Raw genomic sequence first — 21,778 nt, forward strand, 5'->3', positions numbered from 1 at the left:
TAGGTTATTTTGTTCACCCATAACAACCTATTTTAATGAATTGATAAAAACTTAAAAATGACATTATATGATAATTTGTTTGTATGTAAGCGTTTAGTGTCGTTTTTAGGAATTTATTATTTCAATAAATGGGTTTTCATGGGTGGACAAAGTAACCTTGTAAGGGCTAAAGTACCCCGACCTTACGGTACATTACTTTATAAAATTACTATTTATGGCACATAGGCCCACCACAATGATTGAATCATTATTTTGATCATATCACAAGTGTTTCCTAATAATTCTTACTAGCAGGTGTCTGTTTAAAATAATCACTACATGCTTTACTGAAAGGTGATTCCTGAATAAAATAGTTTGAGCCCAAATTTGTGCTCCTCCATATGTGGCGTGACTACTGGATATGTTTATTCTTGCACTTGTGCAGAAACAATACAATTTAATTATGTTTTCTTTTGGTCTGTTCCAACTATTTTCATTTCTAATAATTATTGGATTTCTTGCCTAGTGTTTTAATATTTTATGTGGTTTAACATTATAAAAAAAGTTTCTGTATGGCAACTACATAAGGTGGAAATTTGATATAAATAATTGCCTTTAGAAGTTTAGATACAATAAAATCCTCGTTTTTATGTCTGGTTCTGTAGAAATATTTACGGGCTTCATTAAAAATAAAGACAAAATTAGTAGGAACAGACCTATCACAAATAATCTACATTGATTATTTCACAGTTTCACAGTCGGTAAAAATAATTGATACGTCCGTATCAATGAGATTAGGGCAAGAGCTTGTTTTATTTAGCAAAAAAGTTTCACAATACGAGCGTTTTGAAAATTGATTGATAATTTAGTTGTAATACTTAATGTCAGTTTTATATTATCCTTTCTCTTTCTCCGTGATATGCCCCTTAGTGGTCTACAACCGAGTTGACAGCAACACAGGGTTCAGTAGTTTAATGTTGTATAATTATATCTCCACTCAGATTTTCCTTACGTACAGTCATAGCACGTAACTGAAAGTTAAGATAGCTGCGCCCTGATTTTTCATAAGGAGGCACAGCTTAGTTTAGGACTAAGTGCCGTGTACAAATAATAACTTCTCACGAACCGTTGAAAAATACACCTAAAACAACTATTTGAACTACCGAAACCCTCTAGGGCAGTGGTTCCTAACCTTTCCAGTCCGGTCACCCCTATGACTAACTAGGGAACCTGATTTTACCCCTCGGGCCCTCCTCCCAATGGTAATAAAAAATAAAACGTGTACGTTTGTTGTAAGTATTGTTATATTAGGTTAGCTTATTACCCCCGTAAAATACCAGTTTTACCCCCACGGGGGTAATAACCCCCAGGTTAGGAACCACTGCTCTAGGGCGTCCGCGTCGCGTGGGCGGGTGCACTTCACGATTGGCTGCATGCGGGTGCCATTGCCATTGTAGGTAAAATCCGTCGCACGCGTCCGCGGCAGTTAGCAACGCTCATACAGGGTGCTTCCTGTAACAGGAGCAATAAATTAAACTAAAGGCTGTACTCCTCAAACTGACCCACATTTGTTCAGCAACTTTAAAAAATTATGAATCCTTTAGACTTCCTCTTTTTCATACAAAATAAATATTGCCTTCAATGTACGCTGACATCAGTGTGTTTGACGTTGCTTGTCACGCTTTAAACATAACAAAATTTGCAATACATTGCGTCTTAGTATAAACTTTAAAGTGTAATAAAAATCAATACACGAGTTATTTTCAAAAATTGCTGAACAAATGTTGGTCAGTTTGAGGAGTACAGCCTACAGTTTAATTTATTGCTCCTGATACAGGAAGCACCCTGTATATGCATTCCCACCACCACTACCACCTGGCTGACGACGGTCCAGAGAGATCTTCGGAGACCGAGATGGACGCAGCAACAGCGCAGGATAGAGAAAAATGGAAAATACACACAAGGAGAGCTGACCCCAGATGGAATAAAGCTTAGGAGCAGAAGAAGATATATCGCCGCTATATTTACTCAACCTCGTATCTGCAACACTCATTTGATGACAAAAACACCCGTATTCCGAATGAAAGAAAAGCGACATTTCCATCGAATGATTGTTGCATATATGAGGTTGAGTAAGTATAGCGACGATATATGCATTTTGCGTTAACCCGCTCACCCGCTCCGTGCAACCGCGCCAGCTAGCGGACGCCATTTTGTGCCACCAGTTATCAACTATATATCTCCTATAGTTCGTTTTTTTAGCATTAGAAAAGAAGGTAAGCGATCTTGACTTGTATTTTTATTGAAAAACGCCTTTTAAAATCAGTAACTATTACTTATGATATGAAAGCAGAAGAATATAAATGATCGTATTAGATTCATAATTGTTATATATTTGCCGTGATTTAATTTTAAAACGTGTTTGTCAATAAAAAGACATCAAGTGGTTACCTTATTTCTAATGCTAAAAAAAACGAACTATAAGGTCGAGAGTGGACACATTTTCGTTTCACATATTTAGATGATCTTCAAGAAACAAAAGCGTGTTAAAAGTGTTAAAACCCAATGTCTAGACTTCGCCTCGGTGACAGCATAATTCTTAAATTGAAATCAACTCTGCATTCCTCAAACACAGACCTCACTTTTTTAAAGGATTCTAGCAGACAACTGAGTGAACTGTAAAAGATTACTGTATAATTTTTTACGTCACGCTACGCGAGAAGAAAATCTCACTTCCTGGCCAAGTAGGCAAGACGTAAAACTTTAGACAAACCACGGGCGGTAATTCGTAAAGTCCCAGATCGCATATTTATGGTCCTCACCTTCGGTTCGGGCTACAAACACCTGCGATCTGGAGCATTTAAAGTCTATTTTTTTATTCGGTAGACTGAAATGACAGTTAATAGTATGAAATGACATTTCATGTTCATACTATTAACTGTCATTTCAGTCTACCGAATTAAAAAATAGACTTTACGAATTCACCTCCCTAGGTATGTAATGTACTATCGACCTTGGTGCGGGCCGAAGCCTGTTCCATCGAGTTCGGTGGTTCGCCGTACGTCCTTTCATAAGCAGCTATGAGTGTAAGCACAGAATAAATAATAGTACTAAGTACAGAAGACTCACTCTAACAAAACGCGTCTGTTACGATCAGCACAGATATGGCCGCTAGGTGGCGACAGCGCCACGCGCGGCTTAAGGCTTTCCCCAAAATTGGGGCCGAACGGATGTACTTTTAGCTACCTGTAGCAAAGCGACGAAATCGCGGAGTGAGACACGCCTGGTGTAAAGCTTTGGTTTCCTCCGATAGCGGTGCCGTCATATAGCGGCCGTCTCCATACAAATACTACGACATCCATATTTAGCCGTATTATTTAGTATGGAGACGGCCGCTATATGACGGCACCGCTATCCTAGGAAAACCGATCTTAAGCGAGAAAGATAAGCTGCCCGGACCAGGTTCGAGGTCGTTTTACAATCAATGAATATTTTGGTTTCTAAAGCTTTGGATTCCTCCGAAAACGGTGCCGTCATATTACGGCCGCTATATAGCGTTGACTGACGTCACTAGAACGTTGTCTATGTAAACAAGATGGCGCGGTTTCCTAGACGGCGTTACGTTATGTTGACTGTCAACGTAACGTAAGATGACGGCCGTCATGACGGTGTCTATAGTTTCGTGAACGTTTTATTAGATAGCGGTGACGCCATTTTGAATAAATGACACGAAATTTGAATAAATGATTCCGTACTACGATTATTTTCCTCTTCTGATGATATTTCATCCTCCAAGTAAATTATAGATGATCAAGCAAATCTTGTCAGTAGGAAAAGGCGCGAAATTCAAATTTTCTATGGGACGTTATCCCATCACGCCTATACATTTTTCAAATTTCCCGCTTTGACCTTGGTGGATGACGGTGTGTTATGACGCCGTGGCTTTCCACATGTCGCCACCGTAAAGACGGCCGTCTTTTGCGGCCGCTATATGACGGCCGTCATATGACGGCACCGTTTTCGGAGGAATCCAAAGCGTAAGCAATTTATATTTCGCTGTGTTTTATAAAAAGTCGTGTAAAAGGTCATTAGGTAGGTTGGGGAGTGCAGAGTTTATTTAATAATGCTTGATGTTGTCGGGCTAGTTCCACCAGGGTCACTGCAGCCGCGACCAGTACTGCTGGGGCTCCTGTCCCGGCACCGCGAGCGGGACCGACACGCCGGCGCCTAGCAGCCCGCCTAGCTCTGGAAAACGACAAGATGTTGTAGTAAGCAAGGCAATTAGTAGGTATGTACTTAGTGTACTTTTGAAGCGCTGGTGGCCTAGCGGTAAGAGCGTGCAACTTGCAATCCGGAGGTCGCGGGTTCGAACCCCGGCTCGTACCAATGAGTTTTTCGGAACTTATGTACGAAATATCATTTGATATTTACCAGTCGCTTTTCGGTGAAGGAAAACATCGTGAGGAAACCGGACTAATCCCAATACGGGTCTAGTTTACCCTCTGGGTTGAAAGGTCAGATGGCAGTCGCTTTCGTAAAAACTAGTGCCCACGCCAATTACTGGTATTAGTTGCCAAGCGGACCCCAGGCTCCCATGAGCCGTGGCAAAATGCCGGGACAACGCGAGGAAGATGAATGTACTTAATGTACTTTCATGCCAATTTAAAAAGTAGCGTTTTAAGCGACACTGATGGATGAAATGCTCCTTTTGAACTTAGTCACAGAATAAATAATAGTACTAAGTACAGAAGACTCACTCTAACAAAACGCGTTTGTTACGATCAGCACAGATATGGCCGCTAGGTGGCGACAGCGCCACGCGCGGCTTATGGCTTTCCCCAAAATTGGGGCCGAACGGATGTACTTTTCGCTACCTGTAGCAAAGCGACGAAATCGCGGAGTGAGACACGCCTGACTTAGTCACAAATAGGGTTTGCAATCCGGATCCGAAATGTATGAAATTATCCGGATCTGGATCCGGATCCGCGGATCTTCCCATACATTTCAGATCCGTCGTGCAAACCCTAGTCACAAATCTCGACATGAACAGCAACGATTTAGTGACGCCATCTATTGAGTAAGATGAATTTCTCACTACTAGACTAGATGTCGCTAGTGGAAAAAATTGTTGAAAGAAGTTAAAATGCTGGAAAATTATTCTAAAAGAGATTTCTCCAATTGAAAAAGAATGATTAATCACGCAAATTGTACCGAGATTTAGGAAACGGGTATGTACAGTCAGCAGCAGAAATTGCTAAGCGGGCGACGTGTTCAAAATTACCTTGACGCGCTCTTATTCTCTTAACAATAAAGTCGCGTCAAAATCATTTTGAACAACTGGCCCGCTTAGCAATTTCTGCTGCTGACTGTACATACCTGTTTCCTAAATCTCGGTACAATTTGCGTGATTAATCATTCTTTTTGTACGTACTTCACTGTACGTACTTTGTTGCATATGTCTGGAAGCACCATTATGTTGAAGGTTGAGTTGAGTTTTGAATGTAGGTACTAGATGGCGTTAGTAGTAACTAACTACGCATACTGAGATTACTGAGCGACCCAAAGATCTTGGCTACCGACACTAGAGATCGACTCTTCTAATTTTGAAACCGCTTCACGCAACTTGGATAGGTATCAAGGAACCCGCACAGCCCTGCAGAGTTTCGGCTTGTTGGGACTAGCTACAGGTTTAACAGCTAGATTATCAAGTTACCTGATGTCGGCGAGGTCTCGTGCTGGTACGGGTGGTTGACGTAATGCGGTGGTTGCCGGTAGCCGAGTTCGTAGCGAGGGTAGCCGAGGAACCCGCCCTTGCAGAGCTCCGGGTCTGGCTCGCATACAGGCACCGGCGCTGGTTCAGGCATGGGCGTCGGTCCGTAGCCCATTGGGGTTAGCGGGCTGGGGAAATAAATAAGTTAGTTTACACGCAATTTAAAGTCTCTATTTACGGTACCATGAAGTTTATGCGTTTTAGAAACAATCAGTATGAAAAAGAACAGCCAATGCTGACCAGTTCAACATAAAAAATGTCTGATTGTGCTTGATGCAATATACCTAAGCTTTGGACAACAGAGTATACTAACCAAACCTAACCAATTTAACCCACATAAAAGATAGTTTATTCAAGTAGACATATTACAATGCGCTTATGAACGTCAAATAAAGCTACACCGGCTCCAACCTTACCTTTGAGATTTAAATCCCTCCTCAATTGGAGGAGGGTATCCCAATATGAGACCGGCAACAAACTCGGCGGGACACATTTTCAAAACATACATCTTACAATTAAAAAAATGCATTACGAGTAAATAAAAAAATACAATTTAAATTACTATAGAATCCATGCAATTATACACGTAAGTACTTTTCGGTATAGAAATATGATTTAAAAAATAAGGTATGTATGTAGGTAAGTTAAACCGGTTAAACGTACTAGTGCTCGACATGTTACTGTCCAATAGATGACACCCTGCTGTCACCTTTATTGACAATGACTTAAGTTCCAAGATGACATGTAGGTACTGGTACCGCGTCGAGCACCAGTACGTTTACCTTACATGAAATCCTACCTGTAGCTGTCGATGTTGACGGGCGGCGGGTACTGCGGCTGCGGCGGGTAGCACTCGGGGCTGCGCCGCTGCGCGCGGATTTTCTCCTCGCGCCGCCACTTCGCGCGCCGATTCGAGAACCACACCTTAAGGTCGGGTTACGTTAACAGGGCGCGCGAGGCGCTAATCTTACGTAGGGCGGATCCAGGAGGGTTACCAGATTGAGAAAGTACTGATTGAATTAATGCTTGCTTTTCCGAGACCTTGGTAAGCGAGTCAGGGAGAAGGGAAATGATCCCCGTTCTGAGTCATGGCTGTCCAACAAGTCTCCATCGCCATACAGCGGGGTAACTCTGCTAGTGTGATGGGGACCTTTGGACCGGGCATGGCTCAGAACGGGTTTTAGTTTCTTAAGGCCCCTGTACACAATGGGCCAGCGCCGGCCACTCCAAGGGACGCAGCCATGCGGTAGAATGAGATAGCAATATCACTTGCTCCCTTTAACGCATAAATGCGTCCCTTGGAGTGGCCGGCGCTGGCCCATTGTGTACAGGGGCCTTAAAGTTTTGTACGTGGTAAATACAAACTGGTAGTTATTTTTGTACATGATCTTAATAAATAAAGATTTAATTTGTTCTAATAAAAAAAAAATGCTCTTGGTAAAAAAATTGTCAGGTGTCCTTTCAATATATTTTGAGGTCTTTCATACCTACTCGTAATCTTTAGTAATTGCTCGTAATTGAGCTGTCTGGTAACCCTAGGATCGTCGGAGTCTAGAAATAAACCTCTAAAGTACATACCTACTTATGCGTGAATTATGAAAATGAGGTTGATGATGCAGATTGTAATAATATTAGGTAGTTAAACTCCGTCTTAGATCCGCCCTTGTGGAATAAGGAATAATCAAACATCTGTCTTCTTCGATGGGCAGGTTGCAACGCACTATGATTTCCTGTGCAAAAAGGACCTCTTGGTATGCAATTTAAATAAATACCTGATATCCCTAAATATTCCTTAAGTTGGATTATTCCTCATTCTTCAATTTTTCTAAATATTTGTGTACCTACGAATTTGAACTTTACATGAGATACAAGATTTTTCGATCTTTAAAGTAATTGAATTTAAATTATTCAAATTAAACTTTAATTACAGGGTTTATTAAGTCATAGTTTGACGACTGGTCTGGCCTAGTGGGTAGTGACCCTGCCTGTTAAGCCGCGGTCCTGGGTTCGAATCCTAGTAAGGGCATTTATTTGTGTGATTAACACAGATATTTGTTCCTGAGTCTTGGGTGTTTTCTATGTATTTATGTATTTGTATATTATATACTAGCTGTTGCCCGCGACTTCGTACGCGTGGATTTGTATATTGGTGGTTATAAATTCTACATTAGCTTAGAACATTATGCAGCAAAAGATAGCAGTAGGGACGGTTAATCATTTGTTAATTATTATACGACGCATGAGATTTGTCTTTCACAACCTGGCTACAAAGTTTCGAGCCCCTAACTGAATAAAATTGTTCTCGATAATCTCGATATAATCTCTCTCAACCCCCAGAAGATTTTCAAGTCCACTATTTAATAAAACCTACTACCTAACTACCTATTTACGAAGTTTGAAGTTCCTAGCTTTAAATAAAATTTGAACCCTCTACCAACTCTCAACCCCTGTTTAAACTTTTAGGGGATGAATTTTTAAAAACGCTGAAATTACTTTTCTTGTATTGTAATAATATGCCTTTATACAACGATTCAAGTCCCGCACTCCAATAAATATTTCGGTTCCATACAAATTTTCGACCCCCTTCACCACCTTGGGGGATGAATTATCAAAGACTCTGAAATTAGTTTTCTTTTCTCTTAATAAAATACCTTTTTACGAAGCTTCAAGTTCCTAGCTTTAAATAAAATTATAACCTATACAATCTTTCAACCCCTTTTTAACCCTGTTATGGGATGAATTTTTAAAAACGCTGAAATAAGTTTTCTTGTGTTCTAATACTATGGCGTTGTACAAAGATTTAAGTCTCGCACTCTCAAAAATATTTGATCTCCATACAAACTTTCAACCCCTTTTTCACCTCCTCGGGGGATGAATTTTTAAAAACGCTGAATAGGTTTTTTGTTTTTTAATAAAATACCTTTTTACGAAGTTTCAAGTTCCTAGCTTTAAATAAAATTTGAACCCTATACAAACTTTCAACCCCTTTTGGACCCTTATAGGGTATGAATTTTTAAAAACGCTGAAATTACTTTTCTCGTATTCTAATAATATGTCATTATACAAAGATTCAAGTCCCGTACTTACAAAAAATATTGACCTCCATACAAATTTTCAACCCCTTTTTCACCACCTTAAATGTTGAATTTTGAAAAACGCTAACATTAGTTTTCTTCTCTTTTAATGAAATAACTTTTTACGAAGTTACAAATTCGTAGCTTAAAATAAAATTTAAACCCTATACAATCTTTCAACCCCTTTTTAACCCTTTTAAGGGATGAATTTTTGAAAACGCTGAAATTACTTTTCTTGAGAATTAATAATATGGCTTTATACAAAGATTCAAGTCCCGCACTCTAAAAAATATTTGATCTCCGTACAAACTTTCAACCCCTTTATCACCAACTCGGGGGATGAATTTTTAAAAACACTGAAATTTGTTTTGTTGTTTTTTAATTTAATACCTTTTTGCGAAGTTTCAAGGTCCTACCTTAAAATAAAATTTACACCCCAAGACAAAGTTTCATCCCCTTTTTTACCCCCTCAGGGGTTGAATTTCCTAAAACGTCGCAATTCCTTTTTTTGCAATCGGCTATTATGCCTTTCTAAGAAGTTTCAAAGCATTTGTAATGGATTCAATCTTTCAACCCCTTTTTAACCCTGTTAGGGGATGAATTTTCAAAAACGCTGAAATTACTTTTCCTGTCTTATAATAATATACCCATATACAAAGTTTAAAGTCACACACTCACAAAAATATTTGATCTCCATACAAACTTTCAACCCCTTTTTCACCACCTTAGGGGATGAATTTTCGAAAACGCTGAAATTAGTTTTCTTATTTTTTAATATAATACATTCTTACAAAGTTTCAAATTCCTAGCTTAAAATAAATCTTGAACCCCATACAACCTTTCATCCCCTTTTTAACCCTTTTAAGGGATGAATTTTTAAAAACGCTGAAATTACTTTTCTTGAGTTTAAATAATATGGCTTTATACAAAGACTCAAGTCCCGCACTCTCAATAATATTTGATCTCCGTACAAACTTTCAACCCCTTTTTCACCACCTCGGGGGATGAATTTTTAAAAACGCTGAAATTAGTTTTCTTGTTTTTTAATTTAATACCTTTTTGCAAAGTTTCAAGGTCCTAGCTTAAAATAAAATTTGCACCCCAAGACAAAGTTTCATCCCCTTTTTTACCCCCTTAGGGGTTGAATTTCCTAAAACGTCGCAATTATTTTTTTTTGTAATCGGCTATTATGCCTTTCTAAGAAGTTTCAAAGCATTTGTAATGGATTCAAACTTTCAACCCCTTTTTAACCCTGTTAGGGGATGAATTTTCAAAAACGCTGAAATTACTCTTCCTGTCTTATAATAATATACCCATATACAAAGTTTAAAGACACACACTTACAAAAATATTTGATCTCCATACAAACTTTCAACCCCTTTTTCACCACCTTGGGGGTTGAATTTTCGAAAACGCTGAAATTAGTTTTCTTGTTTTTTAATATAATACATTTTCACAAAGTTTCAAATTCCTAGCTTAAACTAAAACTTGAACCCCATACAACATTTCATCCCCTTTTTAACCCCCTTAGGGGTTGAATTTTTCAAAATCGCTTCTTATCTCTTGTACACTTTACAAATGCAACCTAGTGTGCAAATTTCAACTTTCTAGCTTTTGTAGTTTCGGCTCTGCGTTGATGAATCAGTCAGTCAGTCAGTCAGTCAGGACACTTGCATTTATATATATATATATATATATATATAGATATCGTTTTCTGAGTACCCACAACACAAACCTTCTTGAGCTTACTGTGGGACTTAGTCAATCTGTGTAAGAATGTCTTATAATATTTATTTATTTATTTATATACTTGGTCAACCAGATCTTGACAGTAGAAAAAGGCGGCAAATTTGAAAAATATAGGCGCGAAGGGATCGCGTCCCATAGAAAATTTGAATTTCGCGCCTTTTTTTACTGACAAGATTTGGTTGACCAGCTATAGTTAAGACAAATGGGTGGCTAGGTCAGATTGTTATGTTTTTACACATTTTTAATACCTATTGGGCGTCGAACCCGGGACTATCATCTTTTGGGGTGCTAATCAGGCCAAAGTAGGGAAAATACGGGTGATTTATATAAAAGCAGTCTTCTCACCTGTATCCTAGCCTCTGGGAGGCCGATCTTGGCGGCGAGTCGCTCCCGCGCGAACACGTCCGGGTAATGCGTCCTCTCGAACTCTGAAATATAACACGCGGGATCTACTAGAAAACTTTCCACTATTTGCACCAATTTGCACATATCTGTATCCTTTCGCCGGACACTTTCTGCGTGCTTGCTTGCGGCTTGCTTACTTTTTGCTTGCTTGCTTTTTAATTGCTGCTTTTCTGTTGCCTTGCTTGTTGATTGCTTGCTTTTTGCCTTTTGCTTTTGCTTGTTTGCTTTACTTGCCTTGCTTGCTTGTTGTTACAGGGAAACAGCATAACTTTCTTTGTATTTCTCAGCAAAAAGTGTTCTAAGGATAGATCATAGAATAATACCTTTAGCGCCACTTGCGCCATCCCACTAACCCGGGGTTAACCGATTAAACTGTTAACCCAGTGTCCAATTGTACTGGTAACCATGGTAACTCCAGGTTTAACCGGATAACCCCGGGTTAGTGGGATGGTGCTAGTGGCCCTTAGAGTGAAAATATTGTAAAATTACCGCGCTCCAAGCTGTCAATCTGCTCGTTGGTGAAGCTGGTGCGGTTCCTCTGCAGCTTGCGCTTGAGCCGCAGCCGCGCGGCGTCGTCGTCGGCGCCGCTCGAGCCCGCGTTGGAGTTGTCGCCGGACCCCGTCTCGTCGGAGTGCAGGCCTTCCAGGCCTTCCAGTGGCTCTTCACCTGGGAAAGGAAAAAAAACTTAGTTTTATGAAAGAGTCGATATAGGTAGGTATTACGTAAAGACACCTGGGAAAGGAGAAAAACTTAGTTTTATGAAAGAGTCGATAATAGTATATACGTAAAGAATCTCTAGCAACCCGGAAGTTTGAGTCGAATGACACGTTTTCATTCTCGCTGATCAGAGGGTCACCGCGAAAAACGAAAATTGAATGAAATTCCTACCTCTAGTTTTGCATTCTAAATTATTTGAAATAATGTACGTAGTATGAAATAATGTAATGTAAGTAGTTTTTATGTTGTAATCACTGTAATCAGATCCTAGACGTCATTTCAAAGGTATGAAATGACGTCATTTTATATGAAACGCCGATAGAAGACCAACTAAAGCTCTTAAAACTTTTTTTATCGTTTAATCGGCCACATTATATTCATTAACTGTGGAGATACCTACGTAGTTGTAGTTACTAGAGGGAACGAGACAATTAAAATATATTTAAACCACGCACTTTAAAATGAAACAATCGGTAAAATCAGCCCCAAATTTATAATCATAACACCGAACACCGCTATTATATCATCAAAGACGAAAGTTCCAAAGTTGCAAGTAATAATTAATTCCCACAAACAAAGTCGATAACAGTTAAATTTATACCAGTTCGTTCCAGTTCGCTTTTATCTGCGGTAGGCCCTGTAAATTTAGAACTTTTGCGCGTCGGCAAAATGAGCTACATAACTATTATCCCGGCGACATTTGGGGGCATACCATCAATTTCTTCAATCGTTCGTTTACTTCGTTTATCTGTTGGTCTCTATCGCTCTTGTACCTATATTCAATTGATGGAGAGGCAAATTAATGAACGGTTCGTGGTTATTATAGCTCTGCGCATACAAGTGTTAAGTTCTCTATGAAAGTGTGGGCAGTGCCGGCCCGAGCCCTTGATCAGGGTAGAGCGAAATCGGGTTTTGGCGCCCTTCGTTGAAGTTTTCAAGACGTCTTTTAAAACTTTTATTTTGCCATTTTGGCGCCCCCCTTGCCATCCTAGGGCGGCCGCTCCACTCGCTCTACCCTAGATCCGGCCCTGAGTGTGAGCCTAAATGTTCGAACAGGAATCCTTCTGGCATGATTTGTCTTGTTTTTCTCGAGAAAAATCAATCATTAGATTCATTAGCGTTATAAGTAACAAGTTATAATTTGTTTGTTTAAATATTAACCTTAAGAAAACACTGCTATTATACATACACATCAGCCATGTTCAAAATGCCTTAATAAATATACCTAGTAGTAGGGTACATAGTAGGGCTTCCAATACCGGGATCCCGGTATTTCGGGATCCCGGTATTTCGGGATCCCGGGATCCCGTCTTTTTAATCGCAGTTTTCAATACCGGTATTTTTTAAGGCAATACCGGGATCCCGGTATTTTAAAAAATGAGGGAAATGCGCAGTATAAACCCTTTAAAAACATTATATCAAATGCTGTATCAAAAAGCTTACTAAAGGTCAGACGCATCTAGAGTTAGACCAAGAAAAGTCTGCAACGATTTTGATAGCACGCGCAGTGCAAGTGTTATATTAAACGTCAAACTTCTGTGAAATCATGACGTATAAATAATACTTGCACTGCGTACTGCGTATGTTATCAAAATCGTTGCAGACTTTACTTGGTCTAACTCTAACTTTACTGGTCTCTAGCCCGCATTTTATTATTGAAACAAGATCGTTGCCTAATGCGTCAGATAAATTATTGGTGGTTGGTGGTGGATGAATCCTGAAGTTATGTGAGTGATGAATATGATGATAGTGAAATTAACATTAACATAATTAGTTCTTATAATTTTATCAAAAAATAAAACGAAAGAGCAAGGATAATTGTAATAATGGCAAACCAATTTTGACGGAAATTTGAAAAAATGTTGTCTGGTTGGTTAAGTTGGACTACAAATGTGACTGGTGAGGTGAAGTCAACAAATTGGATAAAATTATTGCCAACCTGCAGTGTGAAATAAAATTATTGCAGATGGCGGTATTGATTGTTTATTGTTGTAATAGCTTTTAGGACATATCTGGTATTCTAGTGAGCCTTTCTAATTCCTGTTTTTAATAACACTATATATTTTTAAGCGATTCATATCCAATACCGGGATCCCGGGATCCCGGTATTGATGAAGACAGTTTCGGTATTAATACCGGTATTGTGAGAAGTCCGGTATTTGGAAGCCCTAGTACATAGGACATAGGACTTTCTGACATACTGCAATAAAGTACAACACATTTACATATAGGTAGTACCAATCTACATATCTATTGTACAAATGTTGGTACCCGTCATAAAGGATGTAAAGGAAGATGCGTTACACATACACAGGTAGACGTAGGTAGTACGTCTACACGTACGTAGACTAGTTACATAGATGGGTGTGAAGTGGAAGGCTTTTATAGCTCACAGAATGGTGATATCAAGTTCAAGCTCAAAATTTACAGGAGCTGGTACCAAAACGTCATTCCCATTTAAATACAAAATATATTATTTGACGTAAAATAGTGGCATTTGCAAATAAGAATGGCGTTTAAGCGATTTTGTATGTGGCAACATCGGTGTATTCTGAAATATCTACACAAAATGTGCCTATTGAAATATTTGAAATGAGAGGTCTGTTGTGTCAGAGGGAGATATAGAGACACCTATAGTAGTCGGTAGCCTATGGCTGTGATATTGTCTCACGTCACATAAAATATATTTTAACGAAATATTGTATAGGTTAATGCTTCATAAGTTGCGACCATAAACATAGTATTTAATCATAGAACCTATCCGACCGCGTAGCCGCAATAAACCGGGCGTTATTCCGTCGCCATAATCCCGCCCGTTTCGGGTCTAAGGGTGTACCGCAACGGAAATTATTGACTCAACCATAGACAACAAAACTTTACCTATGACAACTTAGATACGATTCAAAATACATATATGGCGCTGATGCATTATGATGCTACGCTTCGCCCATTACGTTACGCCCATAGACAGTTTATCTGACCGCGTAGCCGCACTAGCCACAGTAAATAGGGAGCGGCATTTGAACTTTAAAACACTGCTCTTGATTGGACATTAAATGCATCTTGATTTTGAGTATATCGGTGCGTACCTAATTCAACAAAATGATTTTAGTTACAAAAATGTACTAGGCAGTAAACAGCAAGCAAAGTTGCCAAAACTATTTTCGGTATACATTAAAAAGTTAAAAGGTATACCTATAATAAGTAGCTATAGGTATACTGTTTTTATAGCGCCTTCAGTACGAGACAGAGTTTGAATGTAGGTATCCAAAATAAGTCCATTGAACTTGACACTTGCAAGAAAAGTGTATTGGGAATATTGGATCATATTGTTTAAACCTAAACTTGCCATATTAAAAGCAGTGATATTTAAATAAATTTACTCTATCAATTTACTCAAAATTATATTAGGTATGTTCTCGAATTCCCCTCAGTAACAAATAATCTCCGTACAACTGTATATAAACTTGCCTATTCACAACTTCGCCGACAAATCATAACTCCCCAACATAAATCCATTTCTAAACAACCGTCGCGATTTTTAATCTACAGAACCGCAAATTCTCAGGCAAATAAATTAAGTTAAAGTGTCAAGATTCCGTGGTACTTGTCTCCGGTGCGGGGGTGAGGCGGCCGGGGGGGAGGGGGGCGTAAAGCGCGTTCATGCGGAAACTGACGATAACGGGGCCTACCACGTAACCCCGCCACGCTTAAAAATGTATGGCTCAATAATGGAATGGTTTTGGAATATCTAAAATGGTCTGTAGAATAAGTATTGTGTTAGGTAAGTTAGGACGTGGTTAGGATACAGCTCTATTGATAATTTTAACTGTAAATCTTCCGTGAGATTCAAATATTTAAAGCGGGTTATTCACGTTGTTTCGATCAAATCTGACTCGACATGGTTGCAAAATGCGACCCAAATTACACGTCCTTTAAATATGTATCTAATAAACTCTACCAATTGGTACCTACTCTTTTTTACGTCAATAGGATTCCCCTAGATTATACCTAGATCTAGGTAATAAGTACTTATTAATCTTTTAATTGGCAGACAGACATTTAGTCAAAAACCAATAATTTTACAGTTGTTTGTTTATCGCACGTACACGTCTTATCCTCTTTAACAATTGGTTAAGTTCAGGCAAGATGGCACGATGAACATAAACTAAACGACTAACCTAGTTTTTACAAGAATTGGCATTGAAAGTATGGGCAGCTGTCCAAGAAAATGGAATATCAAAGTAAACTGTGAGCAGAAAATACAGCGGCAGGCATTGCAGGCAGAATACTGAGAAAATAGAGTTGTTTAACAATAAATTGCTATGATATTACTAATTAATTTTTCCTTTATTGATATCGATTTACCACAAAGAACAAGCTATTCAGAAATTTTCTAATAGTTCAGAAGTATGAATGGCATGATGGTATGATAAATATTTCACGGGTTTATTTTGCGCCTCGATGGATAAACGTCTTGTTTGAGTACTTCGAACACTGTTAATTTTCGAATCAATCCACCATTCTAAATTCTTTTTAGTTATTAAGCTTTGCAGTAGGTACACATTTAAATCAGCCATTGGCCATATTTTGGAGATTATGGTACAAATAAATGTAGGTATACAGAATTACAGATACATTTACAACCTATAAACATGTCTGCTGGACTGTTTTTTAACGACAGAACCTAGAATAAAAATATATTTGAATACAGCCAATTTTAACAATATGCGTTTTAAACAGTAAGAATCTAAAACCAGTCAACGTATTCCTATCTCATCCCAAAAGTTGTAACACCGCCAATTTCATACCAACATATTTGACAACTTAATATACAATTTGAAGTCTCACATCAGACGATGCCTATCGCGACGGCATAGGGAATAAAATCCCATGAAAATGCATGACTTGGGGGTAAAATATGATTTGTATCAGGGGCCCATCTGTCAGATGCGAAACATTAATGCCACACGAAGGCGACATAATGATGTGTAGATCCGTATCAGATAATGGACGTGTCACTATTTATGTCTACTGGGATGACAACAGATAACTGACTAATAAACAGTTGCGGGAAAAATCGCGGCGTCGGTGGTTAAATATGGATACTGCTAAAAGTGGCGCCCAAACGTGGGGCCGCGTCGTGTTGGAGTTAATTTAGTACAAAAGCTTGAAATTGGCTGTATCATTTCGTGACAACGTAATATGGAGTATACGTCGTAGTAGGATACGTAATAGAAATGTATATGTTAATAGGTACTGCTTGATGCTGTTTTTTTATTTATATTATGACATAACTAATCATTAATTAACTAACAAAATGAACATTAATCGTTAAAAAAAAACAATTGCAGTGATATACACGCATCAGCTTTCAGCTGCTAGTGTATTAATTAATATAATATAAAATAAGTTAGGTCCGGCGAAAAAAAAATTATAATCTAATAATAACGTAAAATAACACATCCTGAGGGAATTCAATATAGACTTAAAATGGCGCCCAACGTGGGATATGTATGACTTGTATGTGGAATCAATTTAATTTATTATAAATGCTTGAAATGACATTCGTGAAAACATGTAAATTCGCTTGGACCACTAATGCAATCGTTTTTAGGGTTCCGTAGCCAAATGGCAAAAAACGGAACCCTTATAGATTCGTCATGTCTGTCTGTCTGTCCGTCTGTCTGTCCGTCCGTATGTCACAGCCACTTTTCTCCGAAACTATAAGAACTATACTGTTGAAACTTGGTAAGTAGATGTATTCTGTGAACCGCATTAAGATTTTCACACAAAAATAGAAAAAAAACAATAAATTTTTGGGGTTCCCCATACTTTGAACTGAAACTCAAATTTTTTTTTTTCATCAAGCCCATACGTGTGGGGTATCTATGGATAGGTCTTCAAAAATGATATTCAGGTTTCTAATATCATTTTTTTCTAAACTGAATAGTTTGCGCGAGAGACACTTCCAAAGTGGTAAAATGTGTGTCCCCCCCCCTGTAACTTCTAAAATAAGAGAATGATAATACTAAAAAAAATATATGATGTATATTACCATGTAAACTTCCACCGAAAATTAGTTCGAATGAGATCTAGTAAGTAGTTTTTTTTTATACGTCATAAATCGCCTAAATACGGAACCCTTCATGGGCGAGTCCGACTCGCACTTGGCCGCTTTTTTTTAAATATTATCAACGTTTATACATCTAGGTGTGTGATATAGTTTGGAACGAGGGGAGAATAACACTTAATTTGAGAATAACGGTGTAAAAAATTCCTTTTTATTCCAACAGTTACAAATAAAATAAACTGAACGTTTTTTTGTAATTAAAGAAAGCAAATAACTTTGTTTATTTTCATTGTTTTACTGGCCTAAATATACATTCCGACAGTATTCGAACATGGCATTATTTTTACCGCTCAACTAAGATGGCGGTGCCAGTAACGGCAGCCTTATCGTGGAAATGTCATCGCGGTGACATGTTCTCCCCAGAGACACCCCCGATACCTCTGCATTTATGGAAATATTAACTAATATACAGAATTTTAATTAAATTTTTGTCTTTTGCGTTGAGTAGACACTTAATTAAGAAGGGATATAACAGTGACGAAGCTCAAAAAATATGTGTAGATTTTATTTCATTTTACGGTTATCAGAAACATTCCAAATTATATGTGGCAAAAATATTTGCTGTAGTAGGTCAATGAATAATAATATTTTACAGAACTAAGTTCCATATAGTTAATTCAATATTTCTGAGCATTACGATAAAAAAAAACCAGTAGATTTCCTGAATGGAGTAAGTAACATAATAATTCAGTGACAATGTATATTTAGGTACCTATATAATTCATGAAATTCCAATGTGGTACGAACTTTTGAATGTCATAAACCAGTGCACCGGTGTGCTTTCATAATTCCATAATTTTATTAAATAGACACTGAAATTCAAACGGCATTTATGAAAAACGATAAGAATTACGATTCCGGACACGCGTCCGCCATTTTGAGCCAGGGCTGGCGTCAAAAAGGTTGCATTTTAGTTTGAGTCAGACCATAGATAAGACATTTTGTCTGTGGGACGGGATACGCAGGTAACCGAGACGAGAGGGTGCATACTCAATGTGTTTAATGTTCATTTTCACAGATAAGTAATCAAAACGGAATTGCATTTCAATGTACGCAGTAAAGGGGTTTGATAATATAATTATTAGTTAGAATGCGGTTTACATCTTTTCAGAGTGCATATTAATGTTATTATGTATTTACAGGTTTAACAAAATTAAACACTTTTAAGCACAGTTAATTTACAAATAAAATATACAAATACCAAACATGTTTCTTTCATTCAACCTACCTATTAAAAATACATTTATTATCTTTGCTATATAAATCAGTAGGTATAAAGCTGCGGTCACCAAATGGCGGACCGCCGACCTATTATATTTTTTGCTTATTTAATAAACTTAAGGAGAAACGGACCGCAATGGTCATTTTAGTTTAAGAACTGGACCCCTGAAAAAACTAATTGGTGACCCCTGGTATAAAGTATTAATCAAACGAATACAATACAAAATTTCTCCATTTATTCATAAGCATAACCTACATACCACTCATACTTTTTAAAATAATAAACCTACCTACATCGAAAAACGCCGTTCTCATTTTGACCAATATTCAATTAAACCGCAACCACAGACAAAAATGATGAACAAATATCATCGATCCCATAGACACAGATAAAAAACGGGTTTGGGCGGAGTCGCGTTAGTGCCGCCCCGGTTCCTCCCACGCGGTAAACAACACATACTTGTTATAGCGACGGCTGTATTCTGGCGGCGGTATACTACTATTCAAATGGACTGTAATCTGGCTATTTCCACGAAAAAGGTGCTAAATTTTAAATATTATAGTGTTTAACTAGGTACTAACTATTTAGGTAGGTTAGGTACTTCTAGAAACATTGCCTTATTAATTATTTATTTATATGAACTGTAGATTCTAATATAGCTATAAGTATTTATTTATTTATAGTTTTGAATTTGCAGTCATTTATACTTAACTCGATAAAAATGAATTCAATGCGAATGGCGTCATTTATGGCACGATTGAAGATCAAGATATACAATGGCAATATAAATTCTTTGATATAAATTTCGTTACTAATTTTTATGATTCATTTTTATGACTTATTCATTTTGCCAATGTACATGTAGGGTCGACTACAAAAAGATGTATCCACTTTTTCACCTTATTACAAGGCAGTAAGGTGAAAAAGTGGATACATCTCTTTGTAGTCGACTGTACCTACCTACAATGATAATATTTGTATTATTATACAAATTGATAATATTTTTTGTTACTTATTTTTTTCGAATTGGAGAAGGCAGTAAACATTCGATGATACGACGACACGTGCCAATCGTGCCATATTAAATATTTTACTCGTAAAGTTAGAAAATATATCTTGAATATAATGTTTTATTCATTATGATTCAAATACCCTAATTTACCTACTCAATAAGTAAAAATAAAATTATATTAAGTTAAAAAAATATGGATGAATATTTTTCCTGGCTGATGTGACAAAATACCTTCCAACAAAAAAAATTGAAAGACCGAAATTGTGAAATTAGAACAGATTTTATTTATTTTATCAATTTATAATAGGTAGACGCTTACATTTAGTCAGCAGATACGTAAGTACATCAAATGTTATTTTATAATCCTGAAACGGGCGTAAGGCTTTCATTATAAGAAGATGCTAACAGATTGGAGGTATCTCGAGTTGTATCTAAAACACGTCGAATAGGGACACTGCTAGGGTAGCTAAGTACTCATCAAACCCATACGCAAATTAACACATGTATAATTGCGCAAAGCCGTAGACAGGGGTTTGGAGCCCTTTACCGGCGTTTTCATGTTTTATAATCGTGTTTCATGCGTTATTGGCGCCCTTTGTAGCGCGCGGGCGGCGGCTGGAAATGCTGTTACACGGCGTTTATGGATGGGTAGATCAAACCTTGGTCTAGACTGTTTAGTCAATTAGGATACCTACACTAAAATACTTAGTCTGATTCGTTTAAATTATACAAGTGTTCGTTGAGGTGAAATAAGCAGTTATTGGACAGTATTTTATGTTTATCAACAATTTTTTTTTATCTACCGAAAAATTATCACTAGTAATAAGGCGTGTACCTCTGGAAAATAACTTCTCATTCATATTTTAATGAAAATACAAACTATGTACATATTTAAACTTGAAATTAGAATTGTCACTGAGCTATTAATATCGTTGCAGTCACTATATAGTTCAAGTTCTAAGTTCTGTGGCATACGTAGCTGACATAATACATATGTACATACATGTTACATATATAGGTAATAAAAAAAACGTTACAAAGCGACGGAGTTTTGTCTCTGTACAACGTTTACTTAATGGTTGTTGTAAGTTTTAGTTAAAGCTATATCTGTCGTTACTAAAATAGCTGACGAATGCCGTGCCCCCGCCAAGTCGAGCGCGAAGCAAACACTGCCGTACCATCCTTTACTGGAACCATTTCGCCGCATTTTCAGGCCTATTTGAGAACCTCTAGATAAGACCAGAACGCAGAAATTTTCTTCATCCAGTAAGCTATAATCACATACTTAAAATCCAAAATTTCAAGTCTGTAGGTCATTTAGTTCCGAAGTTAAGCGAAAGCAAAGTTTCGCATTTATGACACTCTCTCACTCACTCATGATCATCAGAATAGAACTAGTACTTCCCATAAACTCAGAGAGCTGAAATTTGGTACAGAGTTAGGGTTTAATGGCCATATAAAGGGAAAACCTAAAAATATTGCAATATCAGTCACGTTTTAAAGATCGAAGAACTGCATAAGTAAGTTTGTAATCCCATATAAATATATGATATTACAAAGTTACTGTTGCAGTTCCTACAAATAGTAGGTTAAGTTTACTTAACCTACCTACCTTTAGGTACACTACGATGTATGTACGATGTGAGTATGAATAAAGACGTGTTTAGTTATGATATGTGTATACATAGTATGGGTATGAGTACCCGAAAAGATGGAC

General features: G+C 37.7%; 1 protein-coding gene across 1 annotated transcript in view; it reads right to left on the reverse strand.

The window, feature by feature from the left end:
• Nucleotides 1-4,112: 4,112 nt before the first annotated feature.
• Nucleotides 4,113-21,778, reverse strand: part of LOC134654631 (paired box protein Pax-6-like) — a 72,148-nt gene continuing 54,482 nt past the window's right edge. Inside the window, exons 6-10 of the mRNA XM_063510104.1 lie at nt 11,467-11,643; nt 10,918-11,000; nt 6,549-6,673; nt 5,693-5,877; nt 4,113-4,224 (exon numbers count right to left, since the gene is read on the reverse strand). Coding sequence (XP_063366174.1) covers nt 4,136-4,224; nt 5,693-5,877; nt 6,549-6,673; nt 10,918-11,000; nt 11,467-11,643 — 659 coding nt within the window. The 3' untranslated portion in view covers nt 4,113-4,135. The remainder of the gene's footprint in view (nt 4,225-5,692; nt 5,878-6,548; nt 6,674-10,917; nt 11,001-11,466; nt 11,644-21,778) is intronic.

Source organism: Cydia amplana, chromosome 15, assembly GCF_948474715.1.
Source record: "Cydia amplana chromosome 15, ilCydAmpl1.1, whole genome shotgun sequence".
Taxonomy (NCBI): domain Eukaryota; kingdom Metazoa; phylum Arthropoda; class Insecta; order Lepidoptera; family Tortricidae; genus Cydia; species Cydia amplana.